The sequence below is a fragment of the Amblyomma americanum genome, chromosome 4, assembly GCF_052857255.1.
Source record: "Amblyomma americanum isolate KBUSLIRL-KWMA chromosome 4, ASM5285725v1, whole genome shotgun sequence".
In the NCBI taxonomy this organism is placed as follows: domain Eukaryota; kingdom Metazoa; phylum Arthropoda; class Arachnida; order Ixodida; family Ixodidae; genus Amblyomma; species Amblyomma americanum.
In genome coordinates this window covers 156,147,324-156,169,259 of record NC_135500.1, presented here as the reverse complement: position 1 = coordinate 156,169,259, position 21,936 = coordinate 156,147,324, and the positions used below count along the sequence as shown (strand labels likewise).

Genomic DNA, 21,936 nt, shown 5'->3' with positions numbered 1-21,936 from the left:
GCATTTCCTCCCATACGTGCCAGCCGTCGTCTGCTACGGCAGGCACGCCACCGGCGCTGCCATCGTTCGTTCGAGATTCTTGATGATGAGGAGGAAAAAGGGTCGACGCCGCAGTAGTCTCTCTAGGCGCGCCGAACGGAGGAGAGAAGTGGGAAAGGGGCGACAGCTGGCGTTACTCTTATTCTTACCTGCGTTGAAACGGAGCTGACGGAGCAAAAACGAAGTGACAAAGTTTCGCAACTGGGTATAATTTCCTCATGGGAACAAATGTACCCGCACCCTATCCGCGTTGCGTGTACTGCCCTTGCTAAAATGCGTACAAGCAGGACAACGCGATCGGCCGTTTGGTACTCTACGCCGGGACTCGAAGGCCAGTAAGGGGAACAAAAACTCGCGCAGGACGCTGCGGAATGCACGAACGAGTCCGAAACCGCTCCTGCAGGCGCGCCGAGCTAGGGAACAACTCGGGAGCCTAGGTACCTCATGGTTGCTACGTGTGAACAGTACAGGCGGGAAAAGAAACCCCACGATGCTCGTTGGTCCGCGGTCGGTCAACGCGCGCTCTTCGCTCGCGCAGGCGCAGTTGGTGCGACCGTCGTCGCCGTCGTCCTTACTTATTTCGAAGGAACGGAAAGGTCGGTAATGGGAGTGCGGTGCCACCGCGCAGCGCTGCGCGTGCGTTTATATTGTTGATTGACACTGAGCAGTCGACACACCTTAGCTCGTCAATTAAAGTGCGACACAGATTTGCAGACCCACAAAAGAACAACAGTCGCGTTCTCTTTCATGGTTTTCGTACGCGGTTGATCAGTGCGAGCCGCCGATCCTTCGCACTTCTATTTTCGATCGTGAAACAGCTGTGTGCTGCCGCCCGAGGCTGACTTAGCACTGCCAGCACCCGACTGGGGCCGGCGTCATTGCCGTGGGAAGCCTCCGCCGATGGGGCTCCGTGCGCGCGCCGCGCCACATCGGTGACCGGCGACTTTTCGGCGGTGCGCGATGCTCGTCCGTGTGTGTGTCTGGAAGGGTTAGCGGCGGATAGGCCAATCTCCTTGATGCTGGACTCGACCGTGTTGCGCAAACGCTTCTACAAGAAGCTCAACATCCCGGGCATGGAGGGACGCGCCCCGACGGCGGCCGCCGAAGAGAGTGAGCGGCCTGCCACCCTGGGGCCCCTGGCCCGAAACTTCTGCGTCAAGTACCTGGGCTCCATGTGCCTGGACCGGCGGTACACGGGGCCCATGCTGCCCTGGATCGTGGCCGACCTGCGGCGCGAGGGCCTGCGGCAGCCCCTAGATGTGCTTCTCGAAGTGCGCGACTCGTCGCTCAAGGCGCGCTCGTACAGCGACGACAGACTCGTGTTCGACCATCCGCTCCAGTCCATCTCCAAGTTCTCGCAGGCTAACGCGGACCGAGCTTGTTTCACGTACCTGCAGAGGAACGCGCCCGACGAGCCTCCCCGCTGTCACGTCTTCCAGGCCAGCGACAAGGACACGGTCAGTGATTCTTGCAAGCCCGTGGTTGAGCTCCTGTCTTAATGCTGTCCGCTTTGCCACATAGCCGATGGTGACTGCAGCATGCGTGCGATCAAAGAGTTTATGGAGAACTGGGTAATAAATATGCCGCCGTATATGGAATATCAACATGTTTGTGTGTGCCCTGGACGTCTGATATTTACACTGAAGGTTTTAGATTGCCGATGCGGATTTGGAAACCACCTTACACCCTTGCTTTAGTTATTACCGGTTGATGTATGCTTGTCACGGTTCTAACTGTGTATTTATACTGCATACGTTACGTGCATTTAGACCGAGCATTTAGAAGTGTGTTTCATATTGACTTAATGCTGTGGGTCATTCGTGTGTATCACGCATGACCCGTTGTTCTCTCTTATTTTTATTTCATTAATTTTTATGAGACAGACGGTAGTTGTGAAAATCGCACTTCACTACTAACACACACCAGTTTTTTGGGACTATTCATTGCCACATTTCACTGATCACTGAGGAAGTAACCACGACATTCATATGCCACTATAAGTTTACATGCATCAGAACAAATGGCCTTGGACAAAGCACAAGAAACGTGCCAGGGATGACATGTGGCATATTAGAGGTATGCTTTTGTCCCGACTGCTCGTTTCATGCACTCCTGCATGTAACCATGCACATATCGTGCACAGTGCCGTGTTTGCTTGCTAGCTGGACACAAGAATGCATAAGGACACTGAACGACAAGCTTGTTAACATGAATGTATTTGTGGTGCACATATTTTTTTGATGACCCAAAAGGGGACGAGGCAGGGAGTCATGAGGTCCTGGTGCCACTTATTCATGGGGGCCCAAAAGTTTTTTGGGGGAGGGAACATGTTTTAAGTAAAGGGGTAGGTGTAGCTGTCCATTTGCGTGCCCTTTACTATTGCTCACGCCTTCGATTGCTTGACATCAGTTTGCATGAGAGTAAGTATGCAAGGACAGAAGAGAAGAAACAAAACACCTTTAATGGCATTCTAGCACCCACATATGGTGCCTTTGCTGTGTGCCTAGCTGTAGTGTAGCCTACTGCATATCGTTAATCACTTTGCCCCTTTCTCTGAGCTTGATGGTTCTGAGCCAGGGTGCGGTATGAGCACATTGGCGTGAGAGAGTTTCTCTTACATGAAAGAGGACTGCGTCAAACCGGAACTAACCCAGCGGCTTGACATTATGGTACTCAACAAGCAAATGAAGGTGACAAAAGATGGCTCAAGGTAGAAGCTGTGCTGAACACCATTAATCTGTCCAGCAGAGGGTAACTGGCGTTAAGCTCTTGAGGGAGCTAAACGAGAGTTTGGTTCAAGATGATTGTGACTGTGGAGATGTCAGCTGTGACATATTGACACCTGGTGAAGTTCACAGCCTCGAGACACTGCATTCTTTTGTATGCTGTTGTCCAAATGCACTTAATTTGGAAAACATGAACCTAGAGTGTACGATTGAAGAAGACAGACGGGCTAGTTAGTGCTTTTTATTCACTGGCTGAGGCATGGTTACTAGCACCAAAAAATATAGGGGGCAGCGTTTGTCTAGCTTTTGTCCCTTCAGTATCTTTTCGCTGTCCCTTGTGCTTTTTAAAAAAGCACTAGTAACCATGTCTCAGCCAGCGAACCTATGATGTTTGCCACAGGCCAAGGTAAACTTTTCCTGCTTCAAGCAGATGAGAGGAACTTTTGCTGTACGTTATTGAGGACGTTATTGACAGGACCAAGGTTCACGGTGTGCATATTAATGACGGCTTGACTGGAGGCTCTCTTCACAATGAGACAAAATGCGGTTAGGGTTGGAAGTTGTTGCAGTCATGGAAAGGTTGATTAACCTTGAAGCAATTGCTTCTTAGTTGTTGCCAGCAAATTCACTGTATGTTTTGCGGTCTGTGGGCTGCAAGCGTTACTAGAATGACTGTAAGAATTTGTTGCAAGGAATGCTTGCAGCCTCGAATTTGTGGAGCCGCAGGTGGGAAGAAGCAGTGCCAGAAAACGTCACCAACAGCCTTGCTAATTCTTTCAGGCTTGTGCTGTGGAGTCAGTGGATGAGTTTACAATAGTGTATGCCAGATTGTTGGTGGTAAAGCTCGCCGGGTCAAATTCAAGTCATTTACTTATAAGTGCTTGCAGTGCTAGTGGTGTTTCTAGTTCTGCTACTGATGCAGGTATTGGTGACATCAGGTATGTTTAGTTTCAATAGTTTTTTTGTTGGCGATGGTTCATGCATGCTTCCATTATTATTGGTTGCTGTCTTCATCCATGTCTTTTGTACACTTTTAACAGACAATGTCCTAGCCAAAAATAAGAGGAGGAAATGGACTTGGGCCAGCCATTTTGTTTTATCAAGGCAATAATTTGTGATCTCTCAGAGCAGGGATTCTCATAGGCCTCTGGAAATTATGCCCTCACTGCATGATGATAGATAGGCATGAAAAAAAAAAAAGGAGTGTACTCAGGTGTTCAATAAATGGGGACTCATTCTAAAAACAGCGCAAACAAGACAAGGACGACGGAAGGAAACCACAAACGACAACACGAGCACTGTGGTGACTAGCTGTGATCATTAACAGTCAAGCGTAAACAATTAAAGCTTGCATTAAAATTTCCAATGCACAGTTGGGGAAGGGGTGCACATGGATTTGGGTGCTCAAGAAACTTGTAAAGAGTCCAAGGTGCAGGGCAGGGCTGATTGGAGGCAGCCCGTTGTCTTTATGTAGAACACAACCCAGCTGATGACGGTGCACCTTTCTTTTCGAAGGTGTTAATGTGCCGGAGACCTAGAAAGAAAAAATTTTCATTATTACAGGATATAAAAACTTGTATACATGACCATGCCGAACGATGAACTGCCAAGCCTATTACCTTGAAAGATATGTTGTCTACTGCATTCCCAGCTAACAAAAAAATTCGTCAGTTGTGATATAAAGATTGCTAGAGTCATCTGAAAGAAATCATGGCTAGCAAGCAGTGACACACTCTTAGGAAAAGCTTCAAGTTTGTTATTTATGGTAACTACTGCAGTGTTTGATATACGTAGATTGTGTGTGGAGATTATGGCTTGTGTGCCATATTTGTACATGCAGAATTTTCGCCAGCCATCACAAAAGAAAATGTGGCTGGCACCACTGATTTCTGAGTTGCTGTCTGCAAAGCGTGATGCGCTGTTGGAACCGCTGCTCTGGAGCTTGAGTATCATGTACAAGGTGTTTTTAACACATTTGTTGCGGCAGTGATTTTCGGAGCCCTAATCTGTGCGCATCATGACACCGGTGGGCGACCTGGGTGCGGCATGACCCACCAGTGAGCCACCAGCAAAGCTAGCTTCTTGGAAATGCAAGCAGGTGTTGATAGCGACCTAGCATGTGTTCTTTTTGTGGGGTTCTTGAAAAATTAGAGCTCCCCCGTAGTTTCATCACATGACTCAGAATTTGTGCTGCACAGCATGAATAATGTGACCCATTGATGACGCACAGTGCAGGGAACATGACAGTGCAGTGACAGGAATAAACAGTCTGACACATTGACTTGCTTCAGTGCCCATATTAGTGGCAAGAACAAGGCGATATTCTTCTCAGCAGTAACATATATTGCTGTTTTTACCACACAAATGGTAGCACTGCGTATGTTAAAAAAAAATACAGCGTGTTCAGACATCTGATGCGACAATTCTGAGAAAGCAGTTGGAAATACCCTCAGTGATTACTTTAAAGGGGCTCTGAAACACCTTCTAAGGAGACTACATCAACTCGCTCAATCACAGCATTGGGTTGTCATGAAAACCTGAGCCAAATAATACAGTTCTACACACAAGCAGAGGATCCACAATCACACGCGAAAGTTGGCGAGCTCTCCCCAGTGACTTTTTCATCCTCGCACCCTCCTACGTCGCTTGTAACTGCGTATACAAGTTGAGAGGTGGCAATTGGTTAGATTCTTGCAGACGTCAGGCAACTACCATGGCCGTGGCCAATAAGCCGCGTAGCTCCGGCGAGTCAGGAAGCTCCGTTCGTGGAGATGGGGCCGGCGGAGGAGCGCCCACCTTCTAGCGCGCAAAATGTGACGAGAGGAAAGAGAAAGCCGCAGAGATGCTGAAATTCAAATTTTCACTGCTGATAACTCAGCTTCTACAAAGTGCATTAAAAAAATTCTTGCTGGACAGTATTCGTGAAGCAGTGTGCTTTAACATTCCAGTCATACTGCAACTTTATTAGAGCCCCCTTCAGAGCCCCTTTAATGCTTTTACTCTAAACTGAGGCTTCACACACTTGGCAGAATTTTTCTCGAGGGTGAAGTTGGGCAGAGGTTGGTCAAGGGCGGGTGGGAGCCCATTTGGTCTCTCAGTTAAACAGCTGTTCTAATGCAATCCCTAATTTGCACCAGTGGGTTTTACCAATTGCATGAAATTGATCTGGCCAACTGAACCTATTGTATCCGTTGGACCATTTGAAATTTGCACAAATTTCAAACACAGACTGTTGGCTAACGCAACAGGGACAGTGCATGCATTTCATATGGTGTGGTGATCTACATAAGCAATGCCTATGGCTGTATGTACTAAAAAAAGTCCTGTCAGTACAGTGCCAGCACTCATCCCGTGTAGTGTGCCTGTTACTACATAAAACGTTTGCATGTTCGACAAGCATGTCAGAACTAATGTGATATTTATAATCGGCATCACGTGAGTTAAATTGGGTTAATGTGGGTTAAAGTGTTAGGCAGTAATGACATTCTTAGCACGTTGCACACATTCCCCCTTTGCGGCCAAAGTTCTTAGCCGTGAAAAGCAATTTTCAGACTATAATGCACTCTGATTTATGCATCTTGACTACAAGTTCTTTTGTCGACCATAAGCATCAAAGGCTGAAATGATAAAACATGCAGCGTGCAACAGGCTCTCCATTTTGTCGGCACATTTGGGCTTACGCAGCCCATACAGAACAAGTACACAACAGCTGTATCTTACCGGTACTCACCTATGGGGCAGAAACATGGAAGCTAACGAAAAGGGTTCAGCCTAAGTTAAGAGCAACGCAGCGAGCTATGGGCAGAAAAATGATAGATGTAATGTTAAGAGACTGGAAGCGGGCAGAGCGGGTGAGGGAATAAACGTGGGTTAATGACATCCTAGTCGAAATCAAGAGGAAGAAAATGGGTTGGGGAGGGCATGTCTGTTGAAGTAACCGCTGGTCTGTTGAAGTAACAGGATGGATTCATAGAAAAGGAAAGTTTAGCCAGGGGTAGTGCAGAATCAGGTGGGCTGCTGAATTTGCTAAGAGAGGGTGGCCACGACCGGTGCCAATTGAAGATGATTGGAAGCGTCCTTGATCCAGCAGTGGACATACTCTGGCCAATGATGACCGTCCACAGGGTTATATAGTGTGCGCTCTGTGTCCGTGTAAACCCACCTGCTTGGTGCCTCTTACAATGCCTCTGTGTGGGGTGCAATAATGCAGGTGGTGGAACTGTTCATGACGGTGCGTGAGGTGAGCAAGGAGTTGTCGCTGCATCATGGTGTCAGTACACCTCTGGTGCGTGCGGGAAGCTGCACGGACGTGGGTGGCGCCAGCGGAGTGCACCAGTTTGAGGTGCTCTATGTGGGCAAGATCAAGGGCTCGGCCAAGCAGAGTACGCACAATTTCCTCGACGATGCGGTGGAGCGGGCACGTGCGCGCCAGGCGGCCGATGCTGCCTTGCTGCATCCGGCAGCTGCTGAGGGCCCCACGGTGAGGCCTTTGTTGCATGCCCCATGACCTCTGGCTCAGCCTTGCTGACAGCAGAGGCAACACCTTTGTGTGCTAGCCTGTGGGAATTGGCCACAGGACGTGCAATATTTCGAGCCAGAGCCTTGTTGCAGCTGTAGCTTTTAACGTGTTGTGGAATGTATATACATGCCATACAGCCTGAGTGTGGCCCTTCAAGTTGTGTTTTGTGAATGCATTTTTGTTTGAGCCTGCTAAAGCACATATTGCGGTACAGTTTGGTGCTCAAGGTGCTGTTCCTTTTGTCCTCATAAGAATGCTGCTTGCTTCGAAAAACAGCTTACTGAGCTGCCAGAGCCCATTTCTGGCTGTATTCAGGACTGCACCTGTGCATAGCTCGATTAACTCTCATTGCAGTTGTATTAAATGTAGTAGTGTGAGTGTTGTTTTGTTACTGTGGAGCGCGGAACAAGGGCAGACTTTGGAAACAACTAGTACTGATGCTGCTTGTTGGAATAGCACACGTTTCACTCTTGTAATTAATTGTCTGTGAGTTTTACTATGAGGAGCCAGATCGGGTGGCCTTTCTGTATAAAGTCTCCCGGGCAGTTATAAGCTTGCACTGTTTACCTACAGTGCCCTTTCTGACACCCCTATAGTTGATTTATGTGTTCATTTTTGCAGAAAGCTGTTGTTTAGAAGTTTCATTATGTGTTGAGAATTTTGTTCAGAAGTTTGGTGCATTTAGAACGTGCCAAATATTTGCACACAAGACCTTAAGGAGTGTTAATTTTATGGCATTTTTCGTTATTGTTTCCTGTAGTTGCTGCCAGTAGTTGAATTATATTGGTGCAGTATGTAGATGGAGTCCAGGCAACAAAACTTGCAAGACTGAGAAAAGGTTGCTTTTTCATTGTTGCCATGCCAGCCAGCTTCTGTTGTCTGTGGAGTATGTCTAACCTAGGGTAGCAGCCACTGCAGGATCACCTATTTCCCTGGTATGCGATACAGCAACAAAAGGTACTCCAAAAGACTGACTAAACGCTTTTTTTCATTTCGCAGCATCTGGAGGATGCGTACTCTATATGTTAAGGATAGCCAGTATGTGTTGTTGCCATTTATTGATGATGCCCTTGGGCACTGACTGCAACTTTGCTCCTTGTGGCATTGTTTTTTTTTTTTTTTCGTGCTATATATCAGGCTGCAGTGGAAAACCACAGATGAGGTCTGCACCAGTCCTGAGCAACAAAATGTGCACTTAGCATGGACCAGCTTGCAGCCATGATGAGAAAGACATTGAGCCTATAAAAAACATTGTTAGCTGTCGGAGTATTTAGCAGTGATTTCATTTCCTTAAAGTCTCATCTCAAGGAGCAAGACACACGTGATAAAAGGTCCCCAAGGTGAGCTGCACAACACGGGAGACGCAGTATGCTGGCATTGAGTGGCATGCTAACATTTCACTGAGTGCCAAGGGGATATATCTGTGGATTTATGGGCTGTCGGGTTTTTAGCTGGCTGCTTCAGGTTACAAATATTGCTGAGAACAAACAAGTGTAATGTGCGCATCACTTGGTTTTTTGGTTGAAAGTCTGGTGATCTCGTTATCGGAAATGGTGACGTTACGCAAAACTGCTGCCCTGGCTGTACACAGATGCGCTGTTATGGCACAGCTAGCTCAGGGCAGACACCAGTGCATTCTTCTCCGTCGTGTAGCCTTGAATGGCTCATTTTGAACTTGCACTGGGTGTTACGCTGACTAAATGCTGCCAGCTGGCAGTCTCTTGTTCACCTTGCACTCCTTGTATGGGAGCTGATTTCTGGTGGTCATTGCAGGTTGTCTCAAGTGCAGAAAGTGTAAGCAGCTCGCTGGAGAACATTTCTGAGGGGAACCCGGCAGATGCACGAGAGGCTCTACTCGAGGACCTGCGCAGCTGCGGTGGAGGTGGTGGTGCAGCCGGTGGTGCATCGCTGCTGGCACCTCCTCCACACACGCTCATCACACACACGCACAGCTTGGATGCCCAGTCGCGTCAGGCACTGTGCCAGGACCTGCAGAACGGTCAGTGGGGGTAGTGGCTATCAAGGGCAGCTTTTCTCAAGGACATGTTGTGGCCATTCCATTCTGGAATGGAAGGACTTTGCTTCCATTTTCTATAGGCCTCACCAAGGTATTTAGTGACCAGAAAAACCAGGAATAGTTGAGGAACCTTTTGACTTAGAAAAATCCCGATACTATTACGGATGTCCTCAGACCATGTCAAAGAAAAAGACAGAGTGAAATTACTGTAGCAGTGTGTGATGAGTCACAATATGCCATTGGGTGTCCAGCATGCAATCCACACTCATCAGCAACTTCGTGTCATGCATAGAAGTGCACCACATGTTGTTCATGCTACTGTTTTCCTTAGGAGCGATTAAGCAGTGTCACATATGGCTCTAATCGGTTGGGAAGAAGTAAAAGACAGCGCAGCGCTCCTGTCGGGGCGACATACTTCAGTGGGAGCTAAATAATCGTGGTGGAAGCACAATAAACAGCTGGCCATGTTGGATTTGGTTCACTGTGAAAGGTGATTTCATGTAGGCACAGGAAAGAAAGAGAAAAACCATCCTTACATCTGATTTATTGTGCAACTGAACTAACGTTTATACCACCAGGTAACAGCAACACAAACACCAATGCAAGTAACAAGCAAAAAAACCTGCAAAACAATTAAGTGATCAGTGTCTTTCTGGGAGAGCATAGCTGAAGGCTGGCGTGTACATGTGGCACACATGGCTGTGTAAAATGCTTCCATCACCTCCCTGGTATGCTGTTGCAAGTAGCGGCTGGTAGTTGAAAATGGGCTGGCAACCGTATGCATGGCAGTGGACGGCTGAAATGGGGGAGGAGCTGGTCAACTCCTTCTGGCAGTGTGCAAGCAAGTTAAAAAAAAAAAGAACAGTTTCAGTCGCAGACAACAGTCACAAATCATGCTCCCGGAAATAAAAATACCTGAGGACTCTTTGCTTTCACAAGACTACTGTCGCAGGGTGATGCGGCCCACTGCCTGCCCCGGCGGAAGCGCACTTCTTTCCTTGTGGTGCGTTGGTGATCATGGTTCCTCTTCTTGAAGGTCCTGTGTCTATCCCACTCCTGCTACTCTCTACGCTCAGTTCAAAAACAACCAACGCAAGGAGTTCCTTTCAGCCAGTCGCGTGGGGTCTTGCCACTCTGCCATCGGCAGTGTAATACATAGTAATATGCGGAGTGATCTTCGAAAATGTGTGGTTTGCTCGCGAACCGAACAACACTTGCAATAAAACGTGATGGTGTCCCACAGATCACATGAAAAAATATAAATTCATGGGTGTTGCGGGATTGCAAAACTGGGAGTGGGGCAGACACGGGACCTTTGAGAAAGGGGAACTGTGATCACTGACGCACCACAAGGAAAGAAGCGCTGGAGCAGGTGGCAGGACACATCACCCTGCGACAGCAGTCTCATGAAAGCAAAGAGTCCAAGGGTATTTTTATTTTCGTGGGCTTAATTTGCAGCTATGTTGTCTGCGTCTGAAACTAGTTATTGAAGAAAAACCAAAAAACAAAATAAGAGCAAAAGTGAAGTTTTCCAGAACACTCTTCAGTGCACCTTTAGGGAATGTTACAGAAAGATGTGGGTGAGTGTAGCTCTCTTTTTCCTTCAGTCTCAGCAGGTTATGCTCAGTGCTTCAAAGGAAGGCAGAGAGAGAGAGAGAGAAGGGGGAGGAAAGATGGGAGAGGCTAACCAGGACAAGAAATGGGTTTATTAGCCTCCCGCAATGGGGGAGGGGATGATGGGATATAAAGGTCAAGGAGAAAAGGGAGCTAAGATTGAAATGAAGCTAGAGTAAGGACTTAGCGTGCAGCTTAGTCATAGCCTGTCGTGCAGGCTTGACACCCTCGAGAAATGGAGCAGTGCCTGGCATGCCTTCGCAGCCGACGATTGCTGCGGCCACCATCAGAGAATCATCTTCCCCGTCAGCAGGCGAGGATCAAGACAGTCTAGTGCATGGCATAGTGATTGTGTTTCGGCACTATATGTAGGGCATGCACAGAGAATGTGTGCTTTTGTCTTGTCACGCCTGCAGCTAGTGCATGCAGGACTATCAACCATACCAATAACATAGTAGTATTGGTTCATGAATTCTATGCCAACACAGCAAAGTTGCTGCACATCTTGGTAAGCAGGGTGAGAGTTTGAGCTGCAAATCAGGGTTCAGGAAATGCAGAGATTGGTTCAAAAACTGACCGTAATTCCATGGTGCAAGAGTGATCTCCCATGAAAGTCTCCAAAAGCCTAACTGCTGCATCCACTCTCAAATTGTGATCAACACACAGTCACTATCGTGGTGATGAAAAAAGGCAGAAAAGTTGATTAAACATAGTGTTAAGTTGTGATGCCGCACAGGGGTCATGTATGGAATTTCTTTCACATACAGATGTAGTATGTGCATTTGCTAATATTGGGTGCTGTTCTAATGTATGCCTCAGAGGGCACAAAAATAACCTAAACAACGACTTGTCATCCCTTTCTGCTATCGACTGTCACGCATGCGATTGCTAGCTCATTTTCAACAAAGCAGGTGCCTTGTTCCCCCATTTACAACAACACATCAGGGAGCACAAACCAAATAAAGTCCAGGGAGCCTGAGTCCACTATTCGTTTCGACAAGAGGACTTATCTTCTTCAGGGAAAGTGTGGTCGTCGCTGGGAGGGGTTAAGTAGGGCCTTGTTTAACCCTAAGGCCTTCAACCCCTGCCAATCATGGCTGCACTTCCCCAGACTAAGACAAGTCTTGTCGAAACGTTGGCTAGCAAACTGATACTCCCCCACAACCCCCAATCCCTTCCCCTGAGCTTTGTTCCTTTCGTTTTTTGTTGTCAAGAATCCCACCTTCCAGTCTACAAAGCATATCAGAACATGCTTGCTCTCCCATAAAGAAACTGGTCACCTCCAGAGGTCTGAATGTTAAAGCGGCTTTTTCCTTGTTATTTATGTTGCAGTTTTTGTTGTTACTTAGACGGCATAAATATCACTCTGTTATCTAATGAACTGGTTACAAGAATGGTGTGTGTCCGGTCTTTTACTGCATTAGCAGTACAGTCCTCTTCTGCCAATATAGCCGCGGTCTGCATGTGTGTGTGGAGCCTCCACCCTGGTGCCCCTAGCAGATTGGAGAACATCGGTACACCTTCCAGGCACCTTTTGGGCCTTGAAGGTGCCTAACACTGACCCTGTTAGATTAGGTGTTAGGTGACACTGTTAGGTGACTAACACCTAACACTTGCCCTCCAGAAGCACCTTCCCACCTTCAGTCTCCGAAGTCCTCCACCCATTACCTACTGTCATCCTCCAGGAGCCTTTGTCCACCAGAAGCCCATAGTGAAAGCAAATTCAAAGAAGCAGTGGGGAGGCGATAAGTGTTAAAGTGAAACGCGCAACCAATACTGCTAACGCAGATTTGTCGCATCACATCCTATGATCACCTGCGCGTTTTCTTTTTCTTTCCTTCTGGTGACTTTCTGAATTTTGTGCATCATCTGTCATTGTGAATCATGTAGTTCAGTCCAAAAACAAATTCTCATGAAATTAAATCTCTGGTTCTAGAAGAGATGCAGTTGCATTCTTTCTTACATACAGTACACTCACGTTAAGAAAAACTTGGTTAAGATGAATTCTCGGATAAGATGGCCAATCTGAGACCGTTTTGTTGGTTTCCCATAGGACTCAACGTTAAAAAAATCTACATAAGATGAACTGCTTCACGTTTGCTTCGATTTAGACGGAACTATCACAGCGACCATGAACCACAGCGACCCCGTGCAACGGTACTTGTGTGGAGCCTGTGGGGCTTTCTCAAGGAAAAAAAGAATTATAAAATCCTTCTAAGCAAGAAAATACACTCCCACACGACCACTGCTGCGCACTTTCGTGCAAAACTGCGGGGAAGCTGTCTTACAATAGCTCACTTTGTCGGGGGGGAAAGCTTTCTTGCCGGTGCAGAAAAGACTGGGCTCTTTCATACAGCACTCTGACTGACTAAAAGGCGCGTATGGGTCTTGACTACAACCACTCGTTGGCAAGGGGCTTAAAAGCTCCAGGGCCGCATTTTCAGCTGACGCAGTGTCGCAATACTCGTTGTCAGGTACAGAGATGGCGAAATGTCGGTGCCATGCGCATTGCCTGTGGTAGATGGAAAGGCTTTTGGTGTGCCGAGTTGGTAACAGCTGTGCTGTAGAAGGAGTGAGATAAGAGACAGACACTCGGCTACCCTGCTGGGGACCTTCTAAGCATGCAGAGCCGGATGGAAAGCAAAAAAAAAAAAAATGGCTGTCAGTTTAGCATTGCTACTGACCCAGGGACCCAGTGACCAAGGGGGCCAGCTATGCGCCTTTCCTTTCCTCAAAAAATCAAACCTTCCACTGGTTTTGAGGAAAGGAGAGGCACATAACTGCCTGAATTTGTAGTGACTGCCTGCTCACAAGGTAATTGAGGTATCCACTGACCCAGTGAGCCAGTTACTCTTGTTACTCAGAGGCTTCACACGGACGCACACTGCTGAAACCTGGGGAGTGCAGCTGGAAGTGCTTTTGCACTAAAAACACACACAGGGATAGAGTGAAGGAAAAGAAAACTAGACCATTTTCAAGTGGGATAACTTGAGCTTGTTTGAGGCTCTCATTCTTCAGCTCACATCATGCATAGTACAATAAAGGTTTTATTTGCAATTGTCCTCCACTGCAACGCCATTTTAAGTATTATTTTCATGTAACATATATTTGAACACATCTTGTATGCTCGTATATCTCTTTTGGGGGCACTTCTGTTGAGGTTAACTTCTGATAAGACAGATTTCCTGGTTCCTTCAAGTTTGTCCTAAAGGGTGTCCACTGTATTTTGTAAACATATTATTTTGTGGATCAATTTATCTGTCTGTAATGGCTCAATGGTTTGGCAAAACAGTGGTCACATCCATGTGTGGCTCAGTGTGCAGCCACTTCGTAATACCCTGCTGTTTTCATGGAATTTTTGCGCTCATTTTAAAGAATATTCACACAGGAGCCAGCCTGCCCTGTATGGAACCCTTTACATGACAACCATGTTGGTACTACTATACCAGGCTTTCAGGCACAAGCGAGGATGTGTGCTTGCTCCGTCCCTCCTTCTTCTTTATTTATCCTGTGCCTATGTCTTTGTTGCACTGTGAATTGACAAATGATGTGCAGGCTTGGTTGGCTATTCATGCTTGTGCGATCTCCTTGCTAATAAAATGCCCACACTCAGTGCTTACCCCCACCTCACCCCCCATTATCCCAATAACTGCAGCAGCTGGTGGCAGTGTCCGTGGGGGAGGCTCAACGGCCCGAGTGCGCTCGGTCAGTGGGGACCAGCCGCGGCCCACAAAGCAGGCGTCGCTGCCCACATTCCGGCCACGCGTGAGCAGCGGGGGAGCCGTGGACCTGAGGCGGCTGCTGCAGCCAGAGCGGCGCAGCAACCGCACCATGCTGCTGTTGGTGCTGCAGCGGGAGCTGCGGCTGCTCAGCACCGACCGCAAGCAGATCCTCGTGAGCCGGCCCTTCACGGACATCTCGCGTTGCTATCAGGGCATCAAGTACCCCGACCACTTTGGCTTCAACTGCCGCGACGCCTCACTCTCTGCCACCGACAAGTACATTGCGTACATCTTCAAGTGCTCCTCAGTCCAAGTGGTGAGCCTGCTTCCCCAGGGGCAGTCTCTAGTGGGACGAGAAGCCATTTGGCTCTCTTAATTAAGGCAACAAGTGAGGTATCCGTACACCACATGGTGTAGTTAATGTGGGGACTAACCAAGTTTTATTTGTTTATTCATTTATCAATACTGCCAGCCTCCATAGGAGGCCCCAGGCAGGAGTGCACGGTACACTGAAGAAAACGAGCAAGAAATATAAAAAAAGCGGGTAACAAGAAGTGCACTGGGTAAAATAAAAAAAAATTGTGTTTGGGATTTAACTCAGTTAAACCAAGTAGACTGCGAAAGTATGTGTTTAGCCTGGTTGGCTCATGGTTTTGCTTTGCTGGGTCTTCGGCACGCCTGGCGGTGGTATTAGACTCAACGTAAGCTCTGATTGAGGTTAAGCTGATCTGATCTGTCCACGCCACAGATGGAAGTTGATGAAGACAACAACGTGCAATGCACAGAATGAGAATGTGTTGCAGTTTAACACGAGGCGGGATCGGCTGCGGCGATAGCATAGTGCTCTTGTGCGGTGGCCAGCAAAGCTGATCTGCTCGCTCTGCTGCGGGTTCAACGCCCAGTCGCGGCAATATTTATTTATATTTATTTTATTTCTGCATGTGCCAAGGTCACCCTCAAGGTCAAGGTTTACACAAACTTGGTGAGCCATAAGACCTTATGAAGCAGTGCTTTTGCACTAAGAAGTGTGTTGCATTTACCACAGTCACTTATCTGGAATGATACTTGTCATATTGCTTGCATGAAACTAGCCTTACACATAATGAGAATGTACAATAATAAAACTTATAGAGAAAGAAACTCTAAAACAAGAAGACAGCTTATACAGTTGTCTAGTGCTCGACACGGTAACACAAAATCATACTAGGCATCACGTGCCAAGGCAGACTAAGGGACAGGCAGGGTATATGAAGGTGCACGGTTGGCACGAGCGTCATCGCAAGTGAAAGGCCGGCGTTATTCGGTTTAAAGCACACCCGCAAATGACTCAGTGGTTGGTTTTTTTACATTTTATGGACAGAGCTGGTTCAATTCTTGAATAGTTTGCGAGAAAAATGAACTACTGATGCAATCATTTCTGTAGGCAAATTCCTTAATATTTTGATGTAATTTCCTTGTGTGGGATGTTGAGTAACCTGCTCAGTATACAAGTCCTTTTTGATACATAGATAGTTATTATATATTAAATACTGTAGCGAATAATCATGGCCGGGCCTAAAGTTGCCCAGCAAGATGACTATGAGGACGACGAAGTGCCACAGTGTTGCACAAGATCGCTGCTGTGGTTAGACTTTTGCATTGCATACTGTTTAGTTTTTTTGTGAATTACATCCCGCATTTCATTTGTGTACAAACTCCCTTTCAATATATATGTTTTAGCCTGTCACGGTGACATGCTGCTTGCAATGAGTCTAAATTAGCTTTTGTAGGAGCTGGGTTGGAGACGTGTGTCAACAGCATGTATGAATTAGGCAAACCTTACTATTTCCCTTGCAGACTTTCAGGCTTGCTTATATCACCTTTAGTAAATGGGTCCTACCTGACTGAGGCCAATTTTAGAACCGATCTAATTGATATTTTATATTCTAGTAATTCTATTTCTTCTGTTCACTGTTGTAGGGATCGTTCCAGGTAACCAAGCTTTTGGATGTAGGGGATATGTGTGTTCCACCTGAGATCAGATGTGATCATGGCGACCAAATATTTATAACTTACTACTGAAGAATGACAACAACAGTTAATGGAACACTGAAAAGATGGGGGAGTCTGTTTTCTTGTAATTGTCATAGGTGCAGTTTTCTTCTCATTTACCTTCTTTTGTCGCTCTGAACATCAACTTTCTATTTTATATAGCTAAGAGTTTAGAAGTGTCCAGTCATTTGGACTGCTAACTTCTTGATAGAAGATACAATAATCAGTAAACAGTCCAATTTTCATTGGTATAATTGACTGATAATTTTCACTGGTTGCTAGGATTGCTACCTGTTAATGCTCTTTGTAAAAAAAAAAGAAATCTCCAAAAGCAGGGTGGTTTGCCTTAATTTATTGCTCTAGTTATCTTTTGTGTTCCTTTAACCTGTGGTTCCCTCTGTTGCTTTTGGTGTTGTAACCCAGCCTGTCGTTGTGTGTCCTCCTGGCTGCAGGCGAACGAGATCATGCAGACGCTGAAGCAGGCCTTTCGCAGTGCTCACCAGTGCCAGGTGCAGAAGGAAGGCGGCTCCGCAGTGCAGTCACTGTGCGATTCCTGTCCCATGCATCGCTTCCACAGACTGTGCGTTGACCTGGAAGGTGCGTCGGGAGCGTGGAGGGCAGGTTGCTCGGTGCACATGTGCCCCCGATGCGATGCGTAGTAATCTCCCCACTGTCCCCCAAGAGAGAAATTTTACAGGCGGAAACTGTGCTGAACCTGATTTTTTCCACCAAAAAAGTCCATGAAATGCATGCTTCAAATGGGCCGTCCGCTCCAAGAGTGGACCATAAATTCACCCCTGACTGCTGTTAATGTTGCATACTATCTGTTAGCTTTCCAGAGTTACTACGGCTATCTTAGCCACTGCCAAGTCATTGGTAGAAGGAGGCTGAGGGGGAAAAGGGCATGGCACAAAAGGGAGAGTCTGCTGCACTACCCTCCTCCTCTTGTTGACGTTCGTGACGAGAGAGTGGCTGTTTCTTTTGCTGTGGTGCTCTTTGTTTTAAATGTACTGGCCAACACAGATGCTCAGTCGGCACTGTTGTTACTGGGCGGATATGTTGCCTGGGGGTGCCTGCATGTAAACAAAAGAAAACATATGAAGTCAACCCCACGTTAACTGCTGAGAAGACCTTAGAACATGCAAAAGTATGCAGTGTTAGTTTGAAGCCAGTATGTTCAAGAAATGCAATATTAAATGTGCATTGCGACACTGTACTTACTTACCCACAACAATGTCGAGGTGCTCATTCATCTTCGTGTCGAGTCATCAGGCAGTGGTTCCGGGTATACTTTTTCAGTCCATTCTGGACAGGTGTTTGCAGACAAATACTATGGTGGCAGAAAAAAAAAATGTAAATAAAATCCTCTGACAGCTGATTTATGGAAATGTCCCCACTGGACCGTGTGCTAACAGGAGAGGAACAGACCTGGTGCAGCTGGCATTAATTTCAAAAGCAAAGCACACACGAAAATGCATCAGGCTTGCCTTTGTGAATGGATTTGCAGAAACAGCAAATGCAATGCACTCACAGACTGATTTTTCGGACTTGACGGGGCCCGAAAAGGGTCATGTCTCATTTAGGGAAGTTTTAATCTAAAATTGAACCCAAAAAGAACCTTTGCGAATTTTCAAGCAGCTCTAAAATGGTAAATTTTTTTCTGCAGATATTACAAACTGGATTGATAAATTGCGGTCGTTAAACATACGGCATCGATGGCTCTGTGGACATTTAGGCAGCCTGCTGAGCTTTAGAAGAATGGAAAGAAGGCAGTTACATCTTGTGTCTTCTCCTGCTTGCCTCTGCTCTGGACACAAATTAACCCTTGCCTCTGGTGAGATATTTCTCTCATCAGTGCTGCAGCAGTGACATACGATACGCTGCACCAGTCACCTTAATCGCATATTAGCACTTCAGAGCTTTTGTTGAGCAACCTATATAACATTCCGATCTTCCACTTTATCTTTAATGTGAGAGCATTACTTGGCTCGTTTTGCGAAATCCCGCCATAGCCAGAAAGGCGCAGCAAGCACGTGTGACAGAAATGTATGGCAGAAATGCTGCACGCGGGTGACGTCACCACCATCAGTGCGATTGCAGCCCTCCGAGAAGGACAGTCAAGTTCCACGATGAATGGGAAGAGGTTTTGGAGCGACCCTCCTCTTCCCTGGGGTCGCTATACAATACCCCCCCTCACTCGTATGACAAATCAGACCAGGCTCAAGATGGGGAGCGGCTGGCCCCTTCTGCCTCATGCGCTGGGCGAAATGCCACTGTCCTGCCTGATTTGGTGTGCTACATGTAAACATTGCTGTGCTGCTTCCGCGAGATAAGCTAAGAAATATACAGTGCGCCACTCTGGTATTCATCTGAACATGGCTAGAGACTACACAAAAGGGAAAGTCTCCGCCGTCGCCGTCAGTTGGCCTTCAGCTTCCAGTGAGTGAGGTCGAGGCACTGTGGAATCTTTATTGTTCAAGTTGAATCGCTCATGTCTACATTATCGGGCGAGACAGCAAAGAAAGGCAGGAGGCGGCAGTTCACTGCAGATGAAGTATGCGACCATCGCAATGCATCGAGCTGCTGCAGCGAAACACCGTTCACCTCCCAAGTCCCTCAAAACAACTTAGCTACACATGCAGTGACAAGCAGTGCTCTCACAATTTTTACATATCATAAGAATTGCTTAAGTGCCCCCATAATTTTTTTTCCTGTTCCAGATGTAAGGGTGTTGCCCAACATCTCGGATTGACCGATTTGGGAAAAAATATGGTAGGCATGTTGAGCTGACGCTTGCACAACCTTGAGTTATAAAAGTCACGTACGAAATTAGATTACCGTGTTCCAACCACAAAGAGACTACTCTGACTGAAAACAGAGCTTTATGTAAGCTTGAAACGGTAAAAATATGAAATACTGGTGTTGCCACCACTGCCCAATTTTGTAAGTAAATTACGGTGCTCTGACACTCTTTTTGGTGCAGTTCCCAGAGACTAGGTTACGCTGCCATTCACTTCAAAACAGTTATCATGGAGTCCTTTCATGGAGACGCCATGAGTTTGAATGGAGAACAGAAAAATTTTTAAATTCAGTTTTTTCAGCAATAAATGCGTCTTTGGATAATCATCAACATACTGAAAAAGAGCCGCGTAATTTTTTTTTTTTTTTCGAACAAAATTTCAATGGAGTGTTTTCAATGGAGGATGTTTATCGAGGTTAAGTAAAACAGACAAGCAGTAGTATTTATTCTGTCACTCATTGCCTGAATGCAAGAATTTTTGAGCTAGCTGTGGTAACACTGAAGGTATCGGTGATTGAAAATGATGTTCCCCCTCTCCCTTCTAACTCATACACTCCAGCACATTCGAAAAAGTAAAGAAAACAGGTTGGGACTGCGCCCCACCTGTGAATATGTAATGCATCACCAGCCGGTTTGTTTACTTATGGTGGCCGCATCCCCTTACTTGTCCGTCGGCGCAGTTGTTTGCATACATTTCACCACTGTTATTGCGAGTGCATCATGGACCCGGGTTTCAAGGCGCGACTTCTGCTAATGACCACTGTGATATGCTTCGAACCCTACCAGCAGGCTCACATAGAAACTGGCTGCTGAGCGCCGGTTACAGCGGCAACAACAACAGTGACTCATTACCCGGCACACGGGCGTCGTTCCCCGTTCCTTTCAGTCCGACCGTGCTTGGTGGCCGCGGAGATGACTGTAGAGCATATGACTGCTGCTTTCAGGAAGTGCAGCCGTGAGGTTATGATAGCAGCGAATGATAGCGCTGGGCTCCCTGTTGCTCATCATAACATCACCATAGTCGTGATATATACCGTTTAGGAAAGTAGTTGAAAAACCATCGCTACATGCACATTAATCGGCCTGTAAATTTTGAGAAACACTGTTTTTAAAAGTTAACGATAAATCACCGGCTCCGTTTCAAGTACTCATACCTGGTGTGAATGCATTGGTTCTACACATTGAACATATTTGCAAGCAACTTTGAACCCATATCAGAGTTCCTTGAACTCTTGTCCTCAGGTGCTGATGTTGGCCGACTTTTCTTATGAGTCAGGCTGCTCCTGCTTGGACTGCACGGGAGATTTTGGGTAAGAAAACATAAACAAGTGCAGTGAAGAGTTCTTCACAGATTCCTGCACTTTGCCTTTATTAATCCCATTAAACAGCAAGATATAATGCAAAAATACTTTAAGATTTTGTAGAGCGGTTTATTGGCACGTTGGAAGCGCCGGCGACGAAGACCTTAGCACACGTAATCTGCAAGCCAGCGAGGCGAGAGACTGGGACACAAGCGGCAGCGTTCCAGCACGAGCATCCGACGGGCTTCTTCTTCTTCTTCTTTACCTCAGTAAACAAGGGCGCAAGCGCTTCGTCGTCGTTGGCGTTGGTGTTGGATCATGTTCTTCGTTCCAACTGCCCCGGCAGAAAAAGGGAGCCATCCTGGCGACTCAAGCCGAGGAGATGACGAGGGGGCTGTAACAAGGCTTCAAGCGGATGACATGAACGACGTCGCGGCCACGGCGGCAATGGTCCGAAGAAGGTGTTACCGGTTCGATAATGTAGTTGACAGGTGACATTCGCTCTAGGATGCGGTAAGGGCCGATGTGCTTGGCCGAAAATTTGGACGTAGCCGGAACAGAGAGCCAGACCAGTGAGCCAGTGGAGAAATGAACAGCGGGCGTGTCTTGATCGGAATCATGGTGGTGGAGGCTTTGACGTTCGGCGGTGAAGGAGCGAGCCAACGGGCGGCACTGCTCAGCATGGCGAGTAATGTCAGAAAGGGAAGTATGTTCCGAGCTGTCGGGGTTGTAGGGAAGGATTATATCCAACATACAAAAAGGTTCGCGCCCGAAAAAAAGAAAGATAGGGGAAAATCCGGTGGTTGCTTGAGAGGCGGTGTTATATGCATAGGTGACGAACAAAAGAACCTGATCCCAATTAGAGTTGTCGGAGCGAATGTACATGGCGATCATGTTCCCAAGAGTCCGGTTGAATTGTTCCGTGAGGCCGTTGGTTTGAGGGTGGTAAGCAGTAGTGGTGCAGTGGACTGTGTGGCACGCAGCGAGAAGCTCGCGAAGAACTTCAGACAAGAAAACACGGCCGCGGTCACTGAGAAGTTCTTGAGGAGCGCCGTGACGCAGGACAAAGTGGTGAAGAAGGAATAAGGCTACATCGCGAGCAGTAGCCGCAGGTAGAGCAGCGGTCTCAGTATACCGAGTGAGGTGGTCCACGGCGACTATGATCCA

At 47.1% G+C, this 21,936-nt stretch overlaps 1 protein-coding gene across 4 annotated transcripts in view; it reads left to right on the top strand.

The window, feature by feature from the left end:
* The first annotated feature begins 493 nt into the window (after positions 1-493).
* Positions 494-21,936, top strand: part of LOC144128586 (TBC1 domain family member 1-like) — a 54,679-nt gene continuing 33,236 nt past the window's right edge. The window contains exons 1-5 of one of the 4 annotated variants that reach the window (XM_077662102.1): positions 494-1,496; positions 6,976-7,245; positions 9,058-9,283; positions 14,571-14,953; positions 17,121-17,265. In XM_077662102.1, coding sequence (XP_077518228.1) covers positions 1,056-1,496; positions 6,976-7,245; positions 9,058-9,283; positions 14,571-14,953; positions 17,121-17,265 — 1,465 coding nt within the window. In that variant the 5' untranslated portion in view covers positions 494-1,055. The remainder of the gene's footprint in view (positions 1,497-6,975; positions 7,246-9,057; positions 9,284-14,570; positions 14,954-17,120; positions 17,266-21,936) is intronic. The other 3 variants (XM_077662099.1, XM_077662100.1, XM_077662103.1) reach the window with 3 other exon arrangements.